The sequence below is a fragment of the Heterodontus francisci genome, chromosome 1 (genome assembly GCF_036365525.1).
Source record: "Heterodontus francisci isolate sHetFra1 chromosome 1, sHetFra1.hap1, whole genome shotgun sequence".
NCBI lineage: Eukaryota > Metazoa > Chordata > Chondrichthyes > Heterodontiformes > Heterodontidae > Heterodontus > Heterodontus francisci.
In genome coordinates this window covers 189,066,006-189,087,428 of record NC_090371.1, presented here as the reverse complement: position 1 = coordinate 189,087,428, position 21,423 = coordinate 189,066,006, and the positions used below count along the sequence as shown (strand labels likewise).

General features: G+C 44.8%; 1 protein-coding gene across 10 annotated transcripts in view; it reads left to right on the top strand.

Moving 5' to 3' along the window:
• Window positions 1-21,423, top strand: part of ank2b (ankyrin 2b, neuronal) — an 802,067-nt gene that overhangs the window by 592,569 nt on the left and 188,075 nt on the right. For all 10 annotated transcript variants that reach the window (XM_068039631.1, XM_068039677.1, XM_068039625.1 and 7 more), the window contains 3 exons: window positions 1,441-1,638; window positions 13,826-13,924; window positions 14,494-14,592. In XM_068039631.1, the coding sequence (XP_067895732.1) occupies window positions 1,441-1,638; window positions 13,826-13,924; window positions 14,494-14,592 (396 nt within the window). The remainder of the gene's footprint in view (window positions 1-1,440; window positions 1,639-13,825; window positions 13,925-14,493; window positions 14,593-21,423) is intronic.

Sequence of the window (21,423 nt, the reverse complement as noted above, 5' to 3'; positions counted from 1 at the left end):
CTACTTGTGTATGTGTACTCATACAAGGAACACAGAAAGTCAGCATTCAGGTACAGCAAGTAATTAGGAAGGCAAATGGCATGTTGGCCTTCATTATAACTGGATTGGAGAACAAGAGTAGGAAGTCTTGCTGCAATTGTACAGAGCTTTGGTGAGACCAGACCTGGAGTACTGTGCGCAGTTTTGATCTCTATATTTAAGGAAGGACTTGTATTTGAGACAGTTAGTGAAGGTTCACTAGACTAGTCCCTGGGACAAGAGGGTGGTTCTATGATGAGAGGCTGAGTAAATTGGGCCTATACTCTCTGGAGTTTAGAAGAATGAGAGGTGATTTCACTGAAACATACAAGATTCTGAAGGAGTTGGCCTGGGTACACATGAGAGGTTGTTTCCCCTGCTGGGGGAATCTAGGACATGGGCCCAGCCTCAAGATAGGGGCTTGATCATTTAGGACTGAGATGAGGACAATTTTTTCACTCAGAGGGTTGTGAATCTTTGGAATTCTCTAACGCAGAGGGCTGTGGCTTCTCTATTGTTGATTATATTTAAGGCTGAGGTATACAGATTTTTGGTGTCTCAAGGAATCAAGGGATAAGGGGAGTGGGTGGGAAAGTAGAGTTGAGGCAGAACATCAGCTATGACCATATTGAACGGTGCAGCAGCATTGAGGGGCTATATGGTCTACCCCTGCTCCTATTTCTTATGTATATTAAGCCTTAGCTCTCGTCACCCTTTGCCCCATTGATGCACTGAAATGAATAAGTAACAGGAGAGTCGAAAATACATAAGATTTCTTTTTTTTAAATTTACACAGAAGCTGTTTTTTTCATGGCCTTAACTTGAAGTCTTGTTTTAAAATGTTTTGTTTTTTGTCGTTGCCATGGATCTCTGCTGTAATTGTGCACAATGTTCCAGGATGATTATTAGGTGTAATGAGAATGAGATCATTTATTTTCAACTGAGTCAAATCATAGCAAGTATAAAACTGAACAGCAAAACAAATGAAATGAAGATGGATAGCTACAAAAGAGACTTTCTAAAGGATCAAAGAAATGCAATGATATAGACGGTTGCACAATTAACTACTACTTTAGACTTAATTAGTGGCATGGAAGGTGCTACACCAAACTCTCATATTTTAGTAATGTAATTGGATGTCTGCTTATTGTCCAGTTTTAGGTATGAAGATAATGAAATATGTTTGCAGATGGAGCTGGCCAAGGCATTTTAACTTAGAAAATCTGGTTTTAAAAAAAAGGGCTGTGTTTGGATTAATATCCAAATCAAAATCCAAATAAATTTTGAGTTAAATCTTGATCAGTAAGTTAAGGAACAGATAATAGGTGGGTTTACCTGTAACTAATATTTTGCAAAGTAAATTTGAGCATTGACCAGAAACTGGTAGAGGCTAACTGTCTCTGGTCTAAAATTCTTTTCCAGAACGGCTATACACCTCTACACATTGCTGCCAAGAAGAACCAAATGGAAATTGCTACCACCTTGTTGGAATATGGAGCTGAGACTAATGCACTAACAAAGCAGGGAGTGACCCCCCTCCACCTGGCTTCACAGGAGGGACATTTGGATATGGTTTCACGTCTGATGGATAAAAATGCCAATGTTAATGTGGCCACAAAGGTAATTGAAAAGCATTATTGCATCAGAGGCTTTTAGCATTGTGTTATCATTTATTACTGTGAATAAAGCAATGTTTGAATGTTGTGTAACTGAGCTACTTAATGCTCAGTGTCTTTAATTTTAGGGTATCTATTTACCTGTTGTGTTTGGTGCGACTTGTGCATTTTTGTTTTAGTTTTATGATACAGCATTAAAACATTTAAAGTAAGGAGTCCAGTATTAATTAACAGAGAGAGGCAAATGAGTTCAAGTTGATTTCTTCCTCTTGTTTATTGATCTGGTGCAAGAATTGATTATAGAAATGCCACCTCAATTCAGCCTATTTTTTTGTCCACCCTACAGTTTGACAAAGCAATGAGAAGATTGTAATACTACATTAGTGTTCTATGTTCATAGGGGCCAATATGCAACGGCAGATGCCCGGACATCTGATGTACATCAGGTGCTTGCTCTCTATTATCAGCTATGGAACACAGGGAAATGCAGGAAAAAGTGTTGCATCTGCTCTAATTTTGTACACTGGCTGTGCAAAAGACTCACTAAGGCTTCACCTTTCAGTTAAAGATGGCAGGTCCCCATAATGCAGGCTGAAGAGTCCAGGCACTCAGGGCATGATTTTAAGGCATGCCTGGGGCTGAGAACGGATGCAGGTGGGCACTAAAAATAGTGCCGCCAGCCGGCATGCCTGTTCCCTGGCCCCATCCTGCCCCGGACTATTTTCCTGAAGCTGGGATGGCAGGGAGTGGAGGTGCGGCAGGGCTACATTCCTGCAAGTGGCAAGTAGCCAATTCAGTCAATTAATGACAACTTGAGGCCAATTGTTGGAGACTGATGGGGATTTTGCAGTTGACCTCCAGGTCTCCACAGGCGACGGGGGACAGTTTAGCTGCCTGGAGGTGGCCTCCCATTGGCAGACCAGGAGGTCAGCGCTCCAGGCAGGCTTAGAGGCCATCCCTGCCTGTCTGGGTTCAGCAGCAGCAGCTGCAGGCCGTCCAATGGAGAGACACCCCACCATGTCTCCCTGCTCCACCCAACAATGGCGGCCAGGCTGCTGAATCTATTTTTACTTTAACTTTGAAAAGGTTGGAGAGAAAATGCCTTCATTTTAGGGCACCCTCTCTCTCAAAGAACAAACCAAGAACAAAGAACAGTACAGCACAGGAACAGGCCATTCGGCCCTCCAAGCCTGCGCCGATCTTTGTGCCTGCCTAAACTAAAACCTTCTGCACTTCCGGGGTCCGTATCCCTCTCTTCCCATCCTATTCATGTATTCGTCAAGATGCCTCTTAAACGTCTCTATGGTACCTGCTTCCACCACCTCCCCCGGCAACAAGTTCCAGGCACTCACCACCCTCTGTGTAAAGAACTTGCCTCGCACATCCCCATTAAACTTTGCCCCTCTCACCTTAAACCTATGTCCCCTAGTAACTGACTCTTCCACCCTGGGAAAAAGCTTCTGACTATCCACTCTGTCCATGCCGCTTATAACTTTGTAAACCTCTATCATGTCGCCCCTCCACCTTCTTCGTTCCAGTGAAAACAATCCGAGTTTCTCCAACCTCTCCTCATAGCTAATGCCCTCCAGACCAGGCAACATCCTGGTAAACTTCTTCTGTACCCTCTCCAAAGCCTCCACATCTTTCTGGTAGTGTGGCGACCAGAATTGCACGCAATATTCTAAGTGTGGCCAAACTAAAGTTCTGTACAGCTGCAGCATGACTTGCCAATTTTTATACTCTATGCCCCGACCGATGATGACAAGCATGCCGTATGCCTTCTTGACTACCTTATCCACCTGCGTTGCCACTTTCAGTGACCTGTGGACCTGTACACCCAGATCTCTCTGCCTGTCAATACTCCTAAGGGTTCTGCCATTTACTGTATACTTCCCACCTGCATTAGATCCTCAAAATGCATTACCTCACATTTGTCCGGATTAAACTCCATCTGCCATTTCTCCGCCCAAGTCTCCAACCGATCTATATCCTGCTGTATCCTCTGACAATCCTCATCACTATCCGCAACTCCACCAAACTTTGTGTCGTCCGCAAACTTACTAATCAGACCAGCTACATTTTCCTCCAAATCATTTATATATACTACAAAGAGCAAAGGTCCCAGCACAGATCCCTGCGGAACACCACGAGTCACATCCCTGCCATCTCATTTACCTACTATGGCATCCTGCTGCTGCTTTCAAGCTGAAAGGCCTCTAATTGGACCTCCAGTTTTCAGAGCCTGTCTGCCGTCCTTAATTAGACAGCGAGCCCACCCACTGGCCATTAATTGGCTGATCTGTGGAAATTAACAGCTGGGTGACTGTTTTCCCACACAGTGAGAGCTTCTGACTCCCATTTGAGCCTGACAGTAGGGTCAGAAGCCTGCAAGCAAATACTGCCCATAGACCCTGATATTTATAGGCAGGGAGCGGGACAGGATAAAAGCAGCCAAAGAACCTGGCAAGACCAAGGTCAAGGAGGTCCTACCGAATTTAGTGACAGGACATCACTATATATTTTTTTCTTCCACTTCCCACCTGGCAGCCTGCCAGATAGATAGTCTGGCCAGTTGCCAGACAGGAAAACCATTGGCAGGAGGTTACAGCAAGACACCCTTGAGGATGGTGCTCAGCAAACGGGAGGTGGGCAGCCTGCAGACTGGGGCTTATAGGTGGTGGGGAGAGGTTGCTAATAGCGACCTCTGGGGCTTATGGGGGTGGGGGTGCGGGGGAGAGAAAGAAAGCAAGATTACAATCAACAGGGCAAGGCCAAAGGCTTCCTTCAGAGGCTGGGCTGAGGACTCCTGCTCCTCCTGGCACACAAGGAATGCTTTAAAAGGCACTTAACCTGTGGAGTTGGAAAATTCCACCTCCTTTTCACCACTATGTTTTCTGAGCCCTGGGAAATTCACATGGCAGCAGAGAATTTTAAATCAGCTAGCAATTGCACTGTGAGAGCCAGATTTAAATATGTTTATGAAGTGTCTTGCAAAAAAACCTGTCAACGTAAAAATCACAGAAAGCATCACCTTTTGGCATGACAACTGACAGTTGGAAACTCTTCAGTTTCTGTCAACCATAACCTTACATTTATATAGCACCTTTACTGTAGTAAAACGTCCCAAGGTGCTTCACAGGCGTGTTACCAAGAAGAATTCGACACCAAGCCACATAAAGCAATATTAGGGCAAATGACCAAAAGCTTGGTCAAAGAGGTGGGTTTTAAGGAGTGTCTTAAATGAAGAAAGAGAGGTAGAGCCAGAGAGGTTTACGGAGGGAATTCCAGAGCTTAGACCTAGACAACTGAAGGCACAGTACCAATGGTGGAGCAATTAAAATCAAGCATGCTCAGGAAGCCAGAATTAGATGAGTGCAGATATCTTCAAAGTTTGTGAGGCTGGAGATTACAGATAGGGAGGGGCAAGGCCATGGAACGATTTGAAAACAAGCATGAGAATTTTAAAATCAAGGCATGCTTGACATGAAGCCAAATGTAGGTCAGCAAGCAAAGGGGTGTTAGGTGAATGGGATTTGGTGTGAGTTTAGATACAGGCAGCAGAGTTTTGGATGACTTCAAGTTTATGGAACTTACTAGTTTGGAGGCTCACCTGGCATGCATTGGAATAGTCAAGTCTGGAGGTAACAAAAGCATGGATGAGGGTTTCAGCAGCAGATGAGCTGAGGCGGGGGCAGTGTCAGGAAATGTTACAGGGGTGGAAATAGGCAGTCTTAGTGACGGGTTTGGATATGTAGTCAGAAGTTCATCTTGGGGTCAAATATGACACCAAGGGTGCGATCAGACTGGTTCAGCCTCAGTCATTTTCCTGAGAGAGATATGGAGTTGGCGGTTAGGGAATGGAATTTGCGGCAGGGATCGTAAACAACAGCTTTGATCTTCCCACTGTTTAGTTAAAGGAAATTTCTGGTCATCCAGTACAGGATGTCAGGCAAGCAATCTGACAATTTCGCAACTGTGGAGGAGTCAAGGGAAGTGATAGAAAAGTAGAGTGAGTGCTGTCAGTTTACGTGTGGAAACTGATGCTGTTTTTTCGGGTAATGTTGCTGAGGGGCAGCATGTAGGTGAGAAATGGAATGGAGCTAAGGATAGATCCTTGGGGGACATCAGAGTTAATGGTGCTGGAGTGGGAAGAGAAGACATTGCTGGTGATTCTCTGGCTATGACTGGATAGGTGAGAATGGAATCAGACGAGTGCAGTAACACCCAGCTAGACAACAGTGAAGAGGTGTTGGAGGAGGATGCTGCGGTCAACCCATGTCAAAGGCTGCAGACAGGCTGAGAAGGATGAGGAGGGATCATTTTCCTTTGTCACAGTCATATAGAATGTCACTTGTGACTTTGATGAGAACAGCTGTGGTACTGTGGCAAGGGTGGAATCCTGATTGGAAGGATTCAAACATGGACTTCTGGGCAAGGTGGGCACGGATTTGTGAGGTGACAACACGTTTAAGGACTTTGGAGGAGAATATTCTCCCACCATCTGTCACCCAACATTTAGGTCCTGGCCTCCATTGCATTAAACATGGTGCATGCCACAGAAATATTCCTGTTTGCCGATTTCACATCACTGTGTATTAGCTTAGCTGGGCACATTCGGGGCCATTGATGGCATTTCTGGCCCCATAATAATGAATGATGCAGAAACTAAAGAGGGTAAAAAGACAGCCCTGTGGCAATGAGTTATAACTTTAAGATATGTCATAGCGTGAAATGTAAATATTTATACTTATTTCTGTTACCATCGAGTCCTTGGTTGACCTTGTAGATGAAGTGATTGAGCAGGACCAATTCCCACCATCCCCAAGGCCATTTTTCTCTCCCTGTTATCGCCAGGCCATTGACAACAGGTGAAACTAGTAGTCTATTAAGTAAAGCCCAAGAGATAATACGTGCTAAGATATTCAGCCTTATGTCTCACATTTGAGACTCCAACATCCCAGATTTATAGCTCTGGGTTCTTTTTAAATTAAAACATTGCTTCATCATACATATTTATGAAAACTGTAATCGTCTTAAGAAGATGTACGGCTGGCATTTAATGGAATGCCTTCTGACAAGTTTATTGGTATAATTTCTCTCACTTGAAAGAAATCAAAATAAATGAAACAGTTTGACTTGGGGGCTGCCTTAGATTTCTGGTGTGCAGAATCCAGTGAAATTTGAAGCTCTTAAGAGTCAGATTTTCAAACCAGAAGTGAAAGCTAATGTTTAGCTTCTTTAAGTTTTAAAATTCACTCTTCAAAAGCTTTTGAATATGAATAACCGGCAAAGAAGGTTAGTTGTAATCATAAAATCAATCAATTTTTCTCCACTGGGCACTTGATTAAATGATTCCATTCTGACACCAAAACCTTTCAGCTCTTCCTGGTCAGTTTAAAACTTTATTAAAATGCAAATTCAGTACAAAGTGCATATTCTTCAGGAGACATGTCTAGTAAATCTTAATGGAAGTACTGTGGTCAGAAGATTAACCTTCTGATCATACGTTATGTTACGACCAGGTGAGAAAGGTGTCTAGGGGTCTATTACTGTCTTCACTTGTTCTTATTGTAACAGGGTTTAATTTTAAACACACTGTGTTTTGAGCTTCCCCTTTGTGAATCCTTGTTCACAGCTTTCCAATTACAAAGTGATTACTGACAATGCAGCCGGCAGCTTACGTCATCCGACTGCGCCAAAATGCGCACATGTGCAGATTGGTCCCTACCCTCTGCGCATGTGCTGCGTTCTTCTGTGCCAGGACTGGTTGGCGCATGCGCAGGTGACGTCATCGCGTAATGCGGGCAGTTGGGGTTGGCACATGTGCAGATGACGTCATTGCGTAACGCAGGCAGATGGTGGGGGGATCCAGGCTGGAGAGAGCAGGGGTGGAGGAGAGGGGGTCTGTAGAGAGGGGTGCGGGGAGAGCGCGGCTGAAGACCTTGCTGGTGGCGGGTGTGCTCTCCTCCTTCCCCCTGCCGCCCGCCTGCTCGCTCACCCCCACACCTGCTCACTCACAGCCCCCGGCCCGCTTGCTCACCGCCCACTTGCCACACCCCCGACCGCTGGCTCACCTGCCCGCCCGTTCGCTCCCTCCCTCCCCTCCACGGCCCGCTTGCTCCCCTCCCCTCCCCTCCCCGGCCCACGCGCTCCCTCCCCTCCCTGGCCCTCTCACACCCAGCCCGCTCCCTCCCTCCCCTCCGGCCATTGTGTGCTGCCATGTGTTTAGGTTGCCATCGTGTGATTATTTGAGCAGCGCTATCTTTAATCCTGGCAGCTGCCTGACGTTGCAGACTGTGACATTTTAGTGGCACAGGCTGCATTTGTGCATGTGCCATTGCAGCGCCACCTAGTGGTGGCATTGTCAGCAAACGCAGCCTTCCAATTATAAGACAAAGAAACCAATTCACACAGGTTTTCTGCAGTTTAAAGAAGAAAGATGAAATGTTATTAATACTTAAACTCTATTACGGTTAATGCCTACGGATATACGACATGCCCATGCTAGCATGCACATGCAATACACACATGCAAATAGGGACAGAAAACAGGAGAGGAAAATCTTGAAGAGTGGGGTTTGAGACAATATCAGAAGAGTTTCTTGTTTACTGTGCTTCGAGCTCACTTGATTGTAGGTAGTCTTGCTGTTCGTCAGGGCCTAGTGTTCTTCTTAAATCTTGTTCACATTGGAGACCTTTCTCTCTTTGAGCTTCATGTGCTTTCACAAGAATCTGTTCCGTGGGAAAGAGATGGAGGCAGGCAGGACTGGAGAGGAGGTTCTGTTCCAAACGGGAGCACATGGCTTTGAGTTCAAATTCTGTTTTTTTCCAATTTAAAACTCCCCTAGTTGGCTCGTAGGTGGTCACATGTCCAACTGGTTTCATCAGGTCTTTTCTGTGTATTGGGGCAGGGACTGGTTCCTTTGTTCCAACACTGTCTGGTACTATACAAATGTCTGACCAGTTTTAAGTTTTAATCTTTATGTGGCAAAATAATGTGTACCTCAGTCTTGGTAGGAGGGGGGTTTGCCTGACACCTCCACACCCAGGGAATGCAATGCAATTTGAAGAAAAGCAGCACATTTCATTACAGAGTTTGAGGGAAATAGAAGATACAGAAAGAAAAAACATGCATTTCTCTCATTCATTTCCATTCATTCACCAATCTTAAAGCTCATTAAAAATGGTCTGTTCTGGGTGCAAGAGCTGTTTTAATTTTCTCTTTTTTTTTCCCCCAGGAGAGTTAGTGTGGGGGGTGGGGGGGGTCTATCCTGAACTCTGAGTCATGCAAAGACTTATGACATAAGAGGGGATGGGTGGTTCCCTTTTCCTCTGAGTGTGGGGAAGGAGTCTTTGGTACTCTCCCCTTTGTTCTCTGGGACACTCCTACCTGTAGGTATTTGTGCAGATTTGGCTGCACTCTCCTGTGGCACTTCGACTAGGTGAGGCATCCCCTCACAGTTTCTGTGCCCCTAAAGGTCTCTCTTTGTCTCTGCAGGTTCCTGTAAATGCTGTTAGCAACTCTGGTGGGGTGCTTCTGGAGTCTGCATTCACATAGGAGGATGTGGGGTCTAACCTTTCACATTTTTCAGGGTTGGTTGACCAGACAGTAGGGGTTTTAATCTGGGATTCCTCCCGCACTTCCCTTAACCTGCTCTCTTGGTCACTATTTCCCCTTCTCTTTTGAAACTTTTGCTAGCCGTGTGCTTGCCTATCCCCTTTTGTTCGCGGCGGGGGTCCCTTACAGTTCACCAGCCGTCTGCTGGAGGGTCCTCCTAACACAGGACTTAGGGGTGTAGGTTTCACTGTAGGTTGGGGTTTCTCCTCAACCGGGCACATGTGGCAACTCCTGCAGTACACAACCACATCTTTGTGGAGTTTTGGCCAGTCAAACTGCTGCCTTATGCGGGCTTTGCTCTTTCACATACCAGCATGTACAGCCACTGTAGTCTCGTGGGTCCTTCGTAATATTTCTCTCCGGTACATCTGTGGCACCACTAACTGGTGAACTACTGTCCACTCCTTGCCCTCAGGTCTGTGAGGAGGACTCCATTTCCTCATCAGTACCTCATTCTTTAAATAGTAGCAGTCAGGGACTCCCTCTGCTTCACTTTCAGACTGGGCAACCTGTGCTAACTCTCGCAATACTGGGTTGGCTCATTGAGCCATTTAGTTCATTCCCTGGGTCTCCTAACTTTCCAAAGAAAGTCTCGGACAGGCAGACCTCATGATCATTTGCCTGCAGTGCTAATTAGTCTCCTCTGGGGGAGCTGGTTTGATCATGGCCTGATCCACTACACATTTAGGGAAACTGCAGGGAACCGTCTCCTGCCAATGCCCTGTCTCTCTGTCCTCCTGTGGTCTTTCTTTCACTACTGGGGGGGGGGGGGGGGGCTACCACCTTCACCCCTGCCAGATTGTTACCTAGGAGCAGGTCAACCCCATCCACAGGCAAATTAGGGACAATCCCGACAGTCCGGTCGCGAAACTAGGTCGCACGCCAGGTGCACCCAGTGTACAGGTACAGGCATACACTGCCCACCAATACCTTTCACCACCATTTTGGTGTTCACTGCACTCTCTTGGGGAAAGGTCAGGCCTTTTCCCAGTAAAAAGGTTTTAATGGCTCCTGTGTCCCTGAGAATCACTATGGGCTTGCTTGCCCCACTCAAGGGATATGGGGTTTCTTTTCCTTCAAACACAAAACCCTGATAACCTTCAGGAATCACATTAACTTTTCCTGCACTGGGCATAGTAAGCTTCCTGGGTTGCACTCTTACTGCAGTTAAAGCCACAGCTTGTTCTGTGTTTTCCATCAGGGCCTCGTCTTCACTGAGTGGGTGTGCCTGTTTAACTTACCGGTTTTCCCTTTAGTTTCCAGCAGTCAGCTTTTAAATGCCCTGCCTTATTACAATTGCAGCACACATGTCTCCAGGTCTCACTCTGGCTCACAGCACCTTCCTTTTTGGCTGAAGGAGTGTCCCCTGTGTTTCCTGCTTTCCTTTCTCTTCCAGGACTGCCTGGGCTTCTATCACCTTCCCACCCTTTGTCCTTTTCAGATTTGTGTGGGTGATTAGGAAAGGTTCTCCCCTGCAAAACCGACTTGTAGATTAGAGCAAACTCATCGGCCAGAACGGCTGCTTGCCGAGCTCTCTGAACCTACTGCTCCTCTACATGGGTCTTTATTGAGAATGGGAGAGAGTTTTTAAATTCCTCCAACAGAATTACTTCTCTGAGAGTCTCCTAGCTGAGTTGGATTTTTAAATCCCTCAGCCACTGGTTAAAAGCCAGCGGCTTACTTCTTTCAAACTCCAGATAAGTTTGACTGGCTTGCTTTTTGAGGGTTCTAAACTTTTGGCAATAGACTTTGGGTACTAATTCATATGCCCCGAGGATAGCAGTTTTGGTCAGTTCATAATTTGATGAACTCTCATCTGGCAACAAGGAATAAACCTCATGGGCTATTCCTGTTAGTTTGCTTTGTATTAAACGGGACCAGGTCTCAGCTGGCCATTTTAGCTGCCTTGCCAGTTTCTGAAAAGACACGAAAAATTCTTCCACATCTTCTTCATTGAATTTTGGAATTAATTGAGCGAGTTTTAGCAATCTTGTACCCAGCCCTGAATTGTGCTTTTCCATATTGGCTGTGCTTTCACTAGAGTTACTCTGTTACCCCCTAGCTAACTCAAGCTGCTTCAGCTCTCTCTCTTCAGATTCTTTCCAGAATATTCTTTCTTTCTCGCTCCTGCCTTTCATTCTCTTCACATTCCTTTTGGAAGGCTCTCTCTCCCTCTCCTGCCTCTCTCTCTCTTTTTCCTCTAATTCAAGTTTCCTTTGTTCCAATTGTAACTTTGCTAGCAGTACCCTGTCTGTGTCTGCTTCGCACCCTGTTTCTGTCTCTTCAGATTCAAGGGAAAGATGGTTGGCCACTAGCCTTCAGAATTCAGACTTCCTAGCCTTGCCATATACAATGATCCCACACTGCTCAGCCATTTTTCTCAGCTCCTCCATAGACAGTGCTTTTAACTTATCCCAAGTTACTTCACCCTGGCTTTGAGGGCTACTAGCTTCAGTTGCAGTCATATTAGTATTCAATCACACACAGCCATAAGAAAACTTGTATTGTAAACTTGCTCTTTTTGATTGGGAACAATTTGGCTTTGCAGTTCCAATTTCACTCGTTCATCTGTGGGTAAAATTCCGGACACTAGCATCCAAATGTCTGTTATGACCCGGTGAGAAAGGTGTCTAGGGGTCTATTACTGTCTTCACTTGTTCTTATTGTAACAGGGTTTAATTTTAAACACACTGTGTTTTGAGCTCCCCCTTTGTGAATCCTTGTCCAATTATAAGACAAAGAAACCAATTCACACAGGTTTTCTGAGGTTTAAAGAAGAAAGGTGAAATTTTATTAAAACTTGAACTTAAACTCTAATATGGTTAAAGCCTATGGATATATGATGTGCCCACGCTAGCATGCACATGCGATACACACATGCAAATAGGAACAGAAAAGAGAGGAAAATATAGTAGAGAGGGGTTTGAGGAAATATCAGAAGAGTTTCTTGTTTACTGTGCTTCAAACTCACTTAATTGTAGGTAGTCTTGCTGTTTGTCGGGGCTCAGTGTTATTCTTAAACTTTGTTCAAGTAGGAGATTGTTCTCTCTTTGAGGTTCACATGTTTTCACAAGATTCAGTTCGATGGGAAAGGAATGGAGGCAGGCAGGACTGGAGAGGAGGTTCTGTTCCAAACGGGAGCACACGGCTTTCTAAGTTCAAATTCTGTTTCTCCAATTTAAAACTCCCTTAATTGGCCAGCAGGTGGTCATGTGACCGACTGGTTTGACCAGGTCTCTTCTGTGTATTGGAGCAGGGACTGGTTCCTTTGTTCCAACACTGTCTGGTACTATGCAAATGTCTTTCCAGTCAGGGGCTTGCAATTTTAAGTTTTAATGTTCATGTGGCAAAATAATGTGTGCCTCAGTCTTGGCAGGTGGGGGGTTTGTCTGACAGTTAAGACAATGACTGGATTATGTGTCTAATTAGAATAGTATATCTAGAAATGGATCATTAAACCATCTGGTGTTATGGTACTTCCTGCTCTGATAGAAAACAAACAGAAAATTAGCAACTGTACTTTGCAATAGTGAAAAATAAGCTCATTTTGCTAGAATTTTTACATTGTTCACTCAATGGTTCCTGCCAAACCTGCTTGTGCTGCTATTGCGTTTTATAATTTTTTGGAGGCCAGGTAGCATCGACTCAGTCATCTCCTCCTGGCATTTGGCTACCTCCCCGCCCACCACATAATGGACTCTAATTACTGGCTTTGGACAAGAGTGATAGGCAACAGAGCTGTTAGATTGTGTGACGCACCAAACAGAAAGCTGCAGCAGAGCACCAGTTTGGCACGCCGGTAAAATTTAAATGAGGCCCAAACTGAAAATTATCTGGCCCTCCCAACCAACACCCCATCTCTGTCTTTGATCTCTCTTCAACTCTCCTCGATCCCCCCCGACACTTGAAACCATGCTGCACCCACCCTCCCCCTCGCGGTCTCTGCCTCTGTTGCACTAAATTTACCTACTTCTGGGCTGCAGCCTCTTCTGCAATGTTTCCTACCCGACAGGAAACCTGTTTAAAACAAAACACGCACACTGCGGAGTTAAAACCCCATGGCATTTGGGGACCCAATCAGGATTCCTCACCACCTCTCCAAACTCCACACCCAGCTTGGCAATCTCACCCCAGTAAAAATCAGAACCATTAGTATGGCCCTGGTATGTATTTTTTCAAATTTGTTTGCATATCTCTTCCTTTATCACATATCCACTGTTCATTAGTGTATACTGAACTCCCAATAGAGTAATGCATGCAGTATGTTGATTTGAAGGGTCAAAATTCCTACAGTAAGTGCAGGTATAAGAAGACATTTTCAGCAGTACTGGAAGATGGTGTGAATAACATTGGTTTTGACTAATATAGCAATGATAAAAGCTTTAGGCATCACACTGATATTCAGAAAGCAAACAAAATAGCATCTGTCACTTTAGAAATGTAATGAAGGGATCAGAAAAGGAATAATAAATACCACACTTAAAAGAAATCAAGAAAATCAGAGATTAATAAGTGGTTTCATGCTTATTAAATAACCAGTTCATGTATCATCTCTCTCCTATATCTGTCTTTAGAGTGGATTGTCAGCACTGCATCTGGCAGCTCAGGAGGACAAAGTTAATGTGGCAGAAATTCTGGTAAAACAAGGCGCAAATCTTGATGCACAGACTAAGGTAATGCAGCACTGATTTTTTTCTTCTTGACACTATTGTTTTATCCTTGTAATGTTTTCAGTATCACAGCTATTCATAAGTTAGTCTGAGATACAATACACATTTCTGTAGTGCATGGTGAATTTGTGAACTTTTATAACATGTTTTTATTTAGACTAATATCAAAAGGCAAACAGCTATTTTTTGACTGTTTTGTTCTCAATTTCTCTCTGCCCTAAATACGGGGGCAAGGTTCCATTTGTATCTATCACTCTCTGGCAGCTCATTTGAATGGTCATTCTTCCTGTGTGAGTCTTGGCAGTGAGTGTCACGTGGGCATCATCACCATGCTCCATCCAATTCTTGTCCAATGTCCACAAATCCATGCATGTTTTGGAAATTAGACTATAGATTAGACTATTGGCTGAATTGCATCACATGGGAATAATGGTAAGATTTATCACTTGCATTTTGACAGCAAGTTATTCATTTTTTCTGCTTTTAATCTTTTGTTACTTTTATAATTTTTCAGGATTTCTGCATTCATATTATTGGCTTTATAGATTCTGACCAAAGCTTATTTCTTTCAGGTGGGCTACACTCCACTGATTGTGGCTTGTCACTATGGAAACGTTAAGATGGTCAATTTCCTCCTGCAGCATGGTTCCAACGTTAATGCCAAAACCAAGGTAAAAAAAAAAAGAGTAATTTTTAGTTCACAGAATATAATTTTCTTGACATCTGTTTTTGAGCTGTGGTTGACACTGGCAAGGTCCGATTTATTTATTACCATTTATTGACAATCCCTAGTTGTCCTGGGAAGGTGATGGTTAACCTGCTGCTTGATTGCTGCAGTTCTTGTGATGATGCTCCTCTCATCATGGTATTAGATCAGGAATTCCAGTATTTTGATACAGCCACAGTGAAGGAATAGTAATATAGATACAAGTCAGGATGGTGTGTGACTTGGAGACAGACTTGGACATGATGCTGTTCCCATGATCTTGTTGCTCTTTCCTTTTTTTGATATTCAAGCTTACAGGGCTGGGACGTGCTGTTGAAGTACACCTGGTGAGTCACTGCAGAGCATCCTCTACAGAACATACAGGAGCCGCAGTGCTCCGTTGTTGGGATGGAGCGGGGTGTGGGGGGGGGGGCGGTGGTGGGAGGTAGATGTTGAATCAAGCATGGACCAGATTCTCTTGTAGGCTGGCATGGGCTACTTCACAATCAGAGGAGTTGTGAATGAAGCTGGACAGGCATGACCTTAGGGTTAAGCAGTTTAAAATATTTAGCATAAGGATACTACCTTGAGGAACTGCAACAGTAATAGATGATTAGGCTGCACCGGTTGGCTTCCAAAACCACAACTATCTTCCCATTTGTCAGGTATGTCTCCCCTACCGCTCACTGACCTCCTTTTTGCTAGGCCTTATTCGGCCAATATCAGGTGATGCAATATGACCCAGTACAGGAACAGAAAAAGCTGAAACATAGAGCAGAATCTTCCCGGTCCCATGGAGATGGGTCTTGCGGCGGGACTGGGACAAAATTAGAGAATCTTGCATTGGGGTAGCTCTCCGATGCATTCCTGCCTCCAAGCATGCCACTAACACCGCTGGATGCGGGTTCAGACCGGCTATGTTCCCTCCCCCCTCATCCCCCCACCCCCTGCACAAGCTCCTCCAGCGGTGGGTAGCCAATTATTAGCAATTAAGTGCCAAGTTGGAAGCGCATTGGTAACACTGCTGGGATCTTCCTGGCATTGGATAGGCCCCTGCTGAGGCAGAAGCCTGCCAGATGCCTGGAGGTGGCTTCCTGACAACAGGCTTGGGGGCCATCAGTGCATCCTTTAAATCCCCCACATCCCAGAGCCACAGGGATCAGAGGGTTGTAGCTGCGGCCGCAGGCCATCCGGTGGAGGGGCTCCCCTTGCACAATGATAGTCTGGCAGCTGTAGCCAAACTTAATTTTTGAAACTTCATCTTGAGGGGCCCTCGCGTTCTCCTACCTGTATCGGCAGTGCCCACCGTCCCTGCTGGGGCTGCTGGTTGTCCATAGCATTGGGCGCTGCGATTGGCTCTCCCACCTGTGCAGCTGCCCACTGTCTAATTGGCCACCTCTGGGATGATCACACAGGTGGCTGGAACTCTGCCACAATTGGGGTTGGGACCTGGAAATGTCCAGAAGATTCTGCCCATAGAGTCTAAAGGCTCAGATAAGGGCTTCAATCAATGTTCCCTCTAAGCTGCGCAACCATGTGGCCACACAGGAACCTGAAAGTCCCAGCGCAGGCTGTGCACATGTTCACCTTTAAATTACCATGCGGGCATGGCCTCGCAAAAAATTTTAAAGAAGCCACACACTTAAACAAATCACCTGCACAAACCACAAAAAAGGTAAAGGGAATAGTGGCTTTGAATGAGGTGGGGGAGAAACTAAGTGGTTTTATAGATGGATAGCATATAGGATGTGAAGTTCGCCTCTGGATTGAACGGGTGGAGAGATTGCATACACATTGTCTCATCTTGAGCAAGTTGCCAGGGTTGGTACGGTGTTAGTGGCAAGGAAGTTTTTGGTGGAGCCTAGAAATAATGGGCTGAAATTTCCCATCAGCATCAGGAACCTGACGTTGGGACCATTTCCGAGTCCCAAGCTCATCCGTTTCAGTAGCAGTTTACCAGCCTAACTTTTCAGGAGGCAGCCAATTAGCCGTCCGCTTCAGCGTTCCCTGTGCAATTAGGGACATCAAGTGGGTTCCGGAGGAGGGAGCTCAGGACAGTGCAGCCCACTGCAAGGGAGGCCACCAGCCGCCACTGTATGACCAGTATGAGCACTGCTGAAGCCCAAGAAGCAGGGAAGCACCTCAGCATCAGGGGAATGGCTGAAACATCACGAGGCTCATGGCAATCAGAGACGTTTATCTCCACAAATTTCACACTCGATGGCATAGCTGTAAGATGGGAAGTCAGCACTTTGCCATTTTCTGTTGGTAGCAGTTAAATCTCAATTATATGTAACTCAGCCCCCATTTCCCACTGTGCAGCCACCACCTCTTACTTGCCAGGGTGCGGACACAGCGGGGGGGCCCCGTGACACTGGCAAGATTACAGTCCACTCAGCCTGCTAAGTACCTCGCTAAATGGCTTAACTATCTGCCTGCTGCCACCAGGCACATTGTGTACTCCTCCCTGCCTCCAAAGCTGCCTCCACAGGGTTGGGAAAATTCCGGTCAATTACTTTGGTCTTCCTAATGCTGAACTGTAGAAAATTCTGGCTTACCCTCAATGTTAGGTCAGAAAGGCCATCAGAATACACAGTGGTGGTCGTGGGATTAGGCTCCAATCTGCAGAAAGTTTCACTCCTTCTGCACATATCATCGCTCTGCTCCTGCACCCACGGTAGGTCTCATCAGGATACATTTTGTACCTGTGTTTATGAATTAAGCCATGGAGGGCCAACAATTAGCGAAGGGAAAGAAAAGGCCCAATAACGATCCTTGATGAGATGTGGAGGTGACTCTAGGGTGAACATAAGAAATAGGAGCAGGAATAGACCATTCAGCCCTTGGAGCCCGATCCACCATTCAATAAGATCATGGCTTATCTTCTACTTCAACACCATTTTCCTGCACTATCCCCATATCCCTTGATGTTTTTAATATGTAGAAATCCATCAATCTCAGTCTTGAACATACTCACTGACTGTGCCTTCACAGACCTCTTGTAATAAACGGCAAGATACCATTTGTCTTCTTAATTGCTTGCTGTCCCTGCAAGTTAGCTTTCAGTGACTCGTGAACAAGGACACCCAAGTCCCTTTGAAGTTCAACACTTTCCAGCCTCTCACCATTTAAGAAATACTCTGTCTTTCTGTTTTTCCTACCAAAGTGGATAATCTTACATTTCTCTACATTGTATTCCATCTGCCAAATTTTTGACTACTCGCTTAGCCTCTCCAAATCCCCTTGAAGCGTTTTTGCCTCCTCCTCACAACTCACACTTCCACCTAGTTTTGTGTCATCCGCAAACTTGGAAATATTACATTCAACCCCACATTCATAGATTGTGAATAGCTGGGACCCAAGCACTGATCTTTGCAGTATCCCACTGAACCTGAAAATGACCGATTTATTTCTACTCTCTGTTTTCTGTTTGTTAACCAATTCTCAATCCTTGCCAGTATATTCCCCCCAATCCTATGTGCTCCAGTTTTGTTTACTAACCTCTTGTGTGGGACCTTATCAAAAGCTTTCTGAAAATCTAAATATACCACATCCACCAGTGCGCCCTTATCAATTCTGCTAGTTACATCCTCAAAAACTCCAACAGGTTTGTTAACATGGATTTATGAAAGGGAAATCATATTTGACTCAGCCCAATCCCGCCATTATTTTCTAAGTGTCCTGTTAACACACCCTTTTTTGTATATTCTAGCATTTTCCCTGCGATTGATGTTAGACTAACAGGTCTGTAGTTCCCCGTTTTCTCTCTTCCCTCCTTTCTTAAAACAGTTGGATTACAACTGTGATCTTCCAATCTGCAGGAACCATTCCAGAGTCTATAGAATTTTGAAAGATGACCACTGATGCATCTACTATCTCTACAGCTACCTCTTTCAACACTCTGGGATGTAGATCATTAGGTCCAGGAGATTTATCTACTCTAATTTCTCTAGTACTATTTTTTTACTAATATTACTATCTTGCAGTTCCTTAATTTACATTAGTTCCTTGATTCTCCATTATTTCTGGGAGGTTTTTAGTATTTTCCTCCGTGAAGACAGACACAAAGTATTTGTTTAGTTTCCCTACCATTTCCTTGTTCCCCATTATAAATTCTCCTGACTGTGCTTGCAATGGACCCACATTTGTTTTTGATAATCTTTTCTTTTTTACATACCTATAGAAGCTTTTACAGTCTGTTTTTATGTTTCTCGCTAGTTTACTCTCATTCTATTTTCCCGTTCTTAATCTTTTTCTTGGTCCTGCTTTGCAGAATTCTGAAATGCTGCCAATCCTCAGGCCTCCCATTTTTTGTGCATCTTCATATGCCTATTCCTTTGATCTAATACAATCCTTGATTTCATTCGTTAGCCACAGCTGTAACACTTTCTTTGCTGGGTTTTTGTGCAATAAAGGAATGTATTTTTGTTGTAAACTATGTATTGATTCTTTAATTGTTAGCTATTGCCTGTCTACCGTCATACCTTTTAACATAGTTTCCCAATCCACCATAGCCAATTTGCCCCTCATATCTTCATAGTTTCCTTTGCTTAGATTTAAGACCCTCTTTTTTTTTCTTCTTTTGGGCCTCCTTATCTCGAGAGACAATGGATACGCGCCTGGAGGTGGTCAGTGGTTTGTGAAGCAGCGCCTGGAGTGGCTATAAAGGCCAATTCTGGAGTGACAGGCTCTTCCACAGGTGCTGCAGAGAAATTTGTTTGTTGGGGCTGTTGCACAGTTGGCTCTCCCCTTGCGCCTCTGTCTTTTTTCCTGCCAACTACTAAGTCTCTTCGACTCGCCACAATTTAGCCCTGTCTTTATGGCTGCCCGCCAGCTCTGGCGAATGCTGGCAACTGACTCCCACGACTTGTGATCAATGTCACACGATTTCATGTCGCGTTTGCAGACGTCTTTATAACGGAGACATGGACGGCCGGTGGGTCTGATACCAGTGGCGAGCTCGCTGTACAATGTGTCTTTGGGGATCCTGCCATCTTCCATGCGGCTCACATGGCCAAGCCATCTCAAGCGCCGCTGACTCAGTAGTGTGTATAAGCTGGGGATGTTGGCCGCTTCAAGGACTTCTGTGTTGGAGATATAGTCCTGCCACCTGATGCCAAGTATTCTCCGAAGGCAGCGAAGATGGAATGAATTGAGACGTCGCTCTTGGCTGGCATACGTTGTCCAGGCCTCGCTGCCGTAGAGCAAGGTACTGAGGACACAGGCCTGATACACTCGGACTTTTGTGTTCCGTGTCAGTGCGCCATTTTCCCACACTCTCTTGGCCAGTCTGAACATAGCAGTGGAAGCCTTACCCATGCGCTTGTTGATTTCTGCATCTAGAGACAGGTTACTGGTGATAGTTGAGCCTAGGTAGGTGAACTCTTGAACCACTTCCAGAGCGTGGTCGCCAATATTGATGGATGGAGCATTTCTGACATCCTGCCCCATGATGTTCGTTTTCATCACTTTCAAATTTAATGTAAAATTCTATCATATTATGGTCACTCTTTCCTAAAGATGCCTTTACAACAAGATTATTAATTAGCCCTTTGACATTGCACGATACTAGATCTAAAATAGCTCATTCCCTAGTTGCTTCCTCAATGTACTGCTCTAGAAAACCAACTCGCATGCATTCCAAGAATTTATCCTGCACAACATTGGTACTAATTAGGTTTACCCAGTCTACATGGAGATTAAAATGCCCCATGGTTACTGTATTACCCTTGTTATATGCACCTTTAATTTCATGATTTATACTGTGATTTACATTACCACTGCTGTTTGGTGGCCTATAAACAACTCGGACCAATGTTTTCTGCCCCTTGCTGTTTCTTAGTTCCATCCAAACTAATTCTACATCTTGATCTTTAGAACTAAGGTCATCTCTCACTCATGCCCTTGTTAATTAACTGAGCTACTCCACCACCTTTGCCCAGCTTCTTGTCCTTCCTGAATGTCACGTACCCTTGGATATTCAGGTTCCAGCTTTGGTTTCCTTGTAGCCACATCTCTGTAATGGCTATCAGGCCATACATATGAATTTCTGTTCGAGCTGACCATTCACCTGTTTTATTGCAAATGCTGTGGGCATTCAGATACAGAGCCCTTAATTCAGTTATTTTTTACTGTGGGAGGAGAAGTCTTTTTCAGTGATGCACTGACTGTATTGTGACAGAAAGGAATGAAACCAAGCAAAAGCAGTCCCACTAGAACTAGTCTAAGGAGCAGATGCAGCAGAGAATGGCATGGCCAACCATTTTAAATGCCATGGAGAGCAAGAAGCTATAATCATCGATGGGTTCAATCTTGGAGCACATAATTCTACCTTAGAGCAGGGAGGTCTAAGTGATAGGACCAGAGCAGAAATTCGACTGAAGGGAGTGGTGGTCATGGAGATGAAAGATGACAATGAACTTAAGGACTTCAAAGTTCAGAGGGAGATTAGAAATGGTGTGATGGTTGGAGATGACAGAAGGGTCACAGGAAAACCTTTTGAGCAGGGGTGGTGTGATGACAGCAATTATTTGCCTCAGCAAATAAAGCTGTTCACAAGGTCAACAAGAATAGAGACCAAGAAAAGTAATTGAAAACCATAATTTAGGACTAAAGTGGGAACAAGGGAGTAGGAGGCTTCAAGCCATTGTGTGATTTCTGGAGGCTGCTATATGTACAGCAGCAGTAAACTGCTCTTTATTAGAAGTGCAGTGAATTTCTTATAGGCTAGCTACAGATATAGCTTCTGTGTCTGTAGCGCTTAAAAGTAAAATGAGTGAGATTATATCATGCTGAG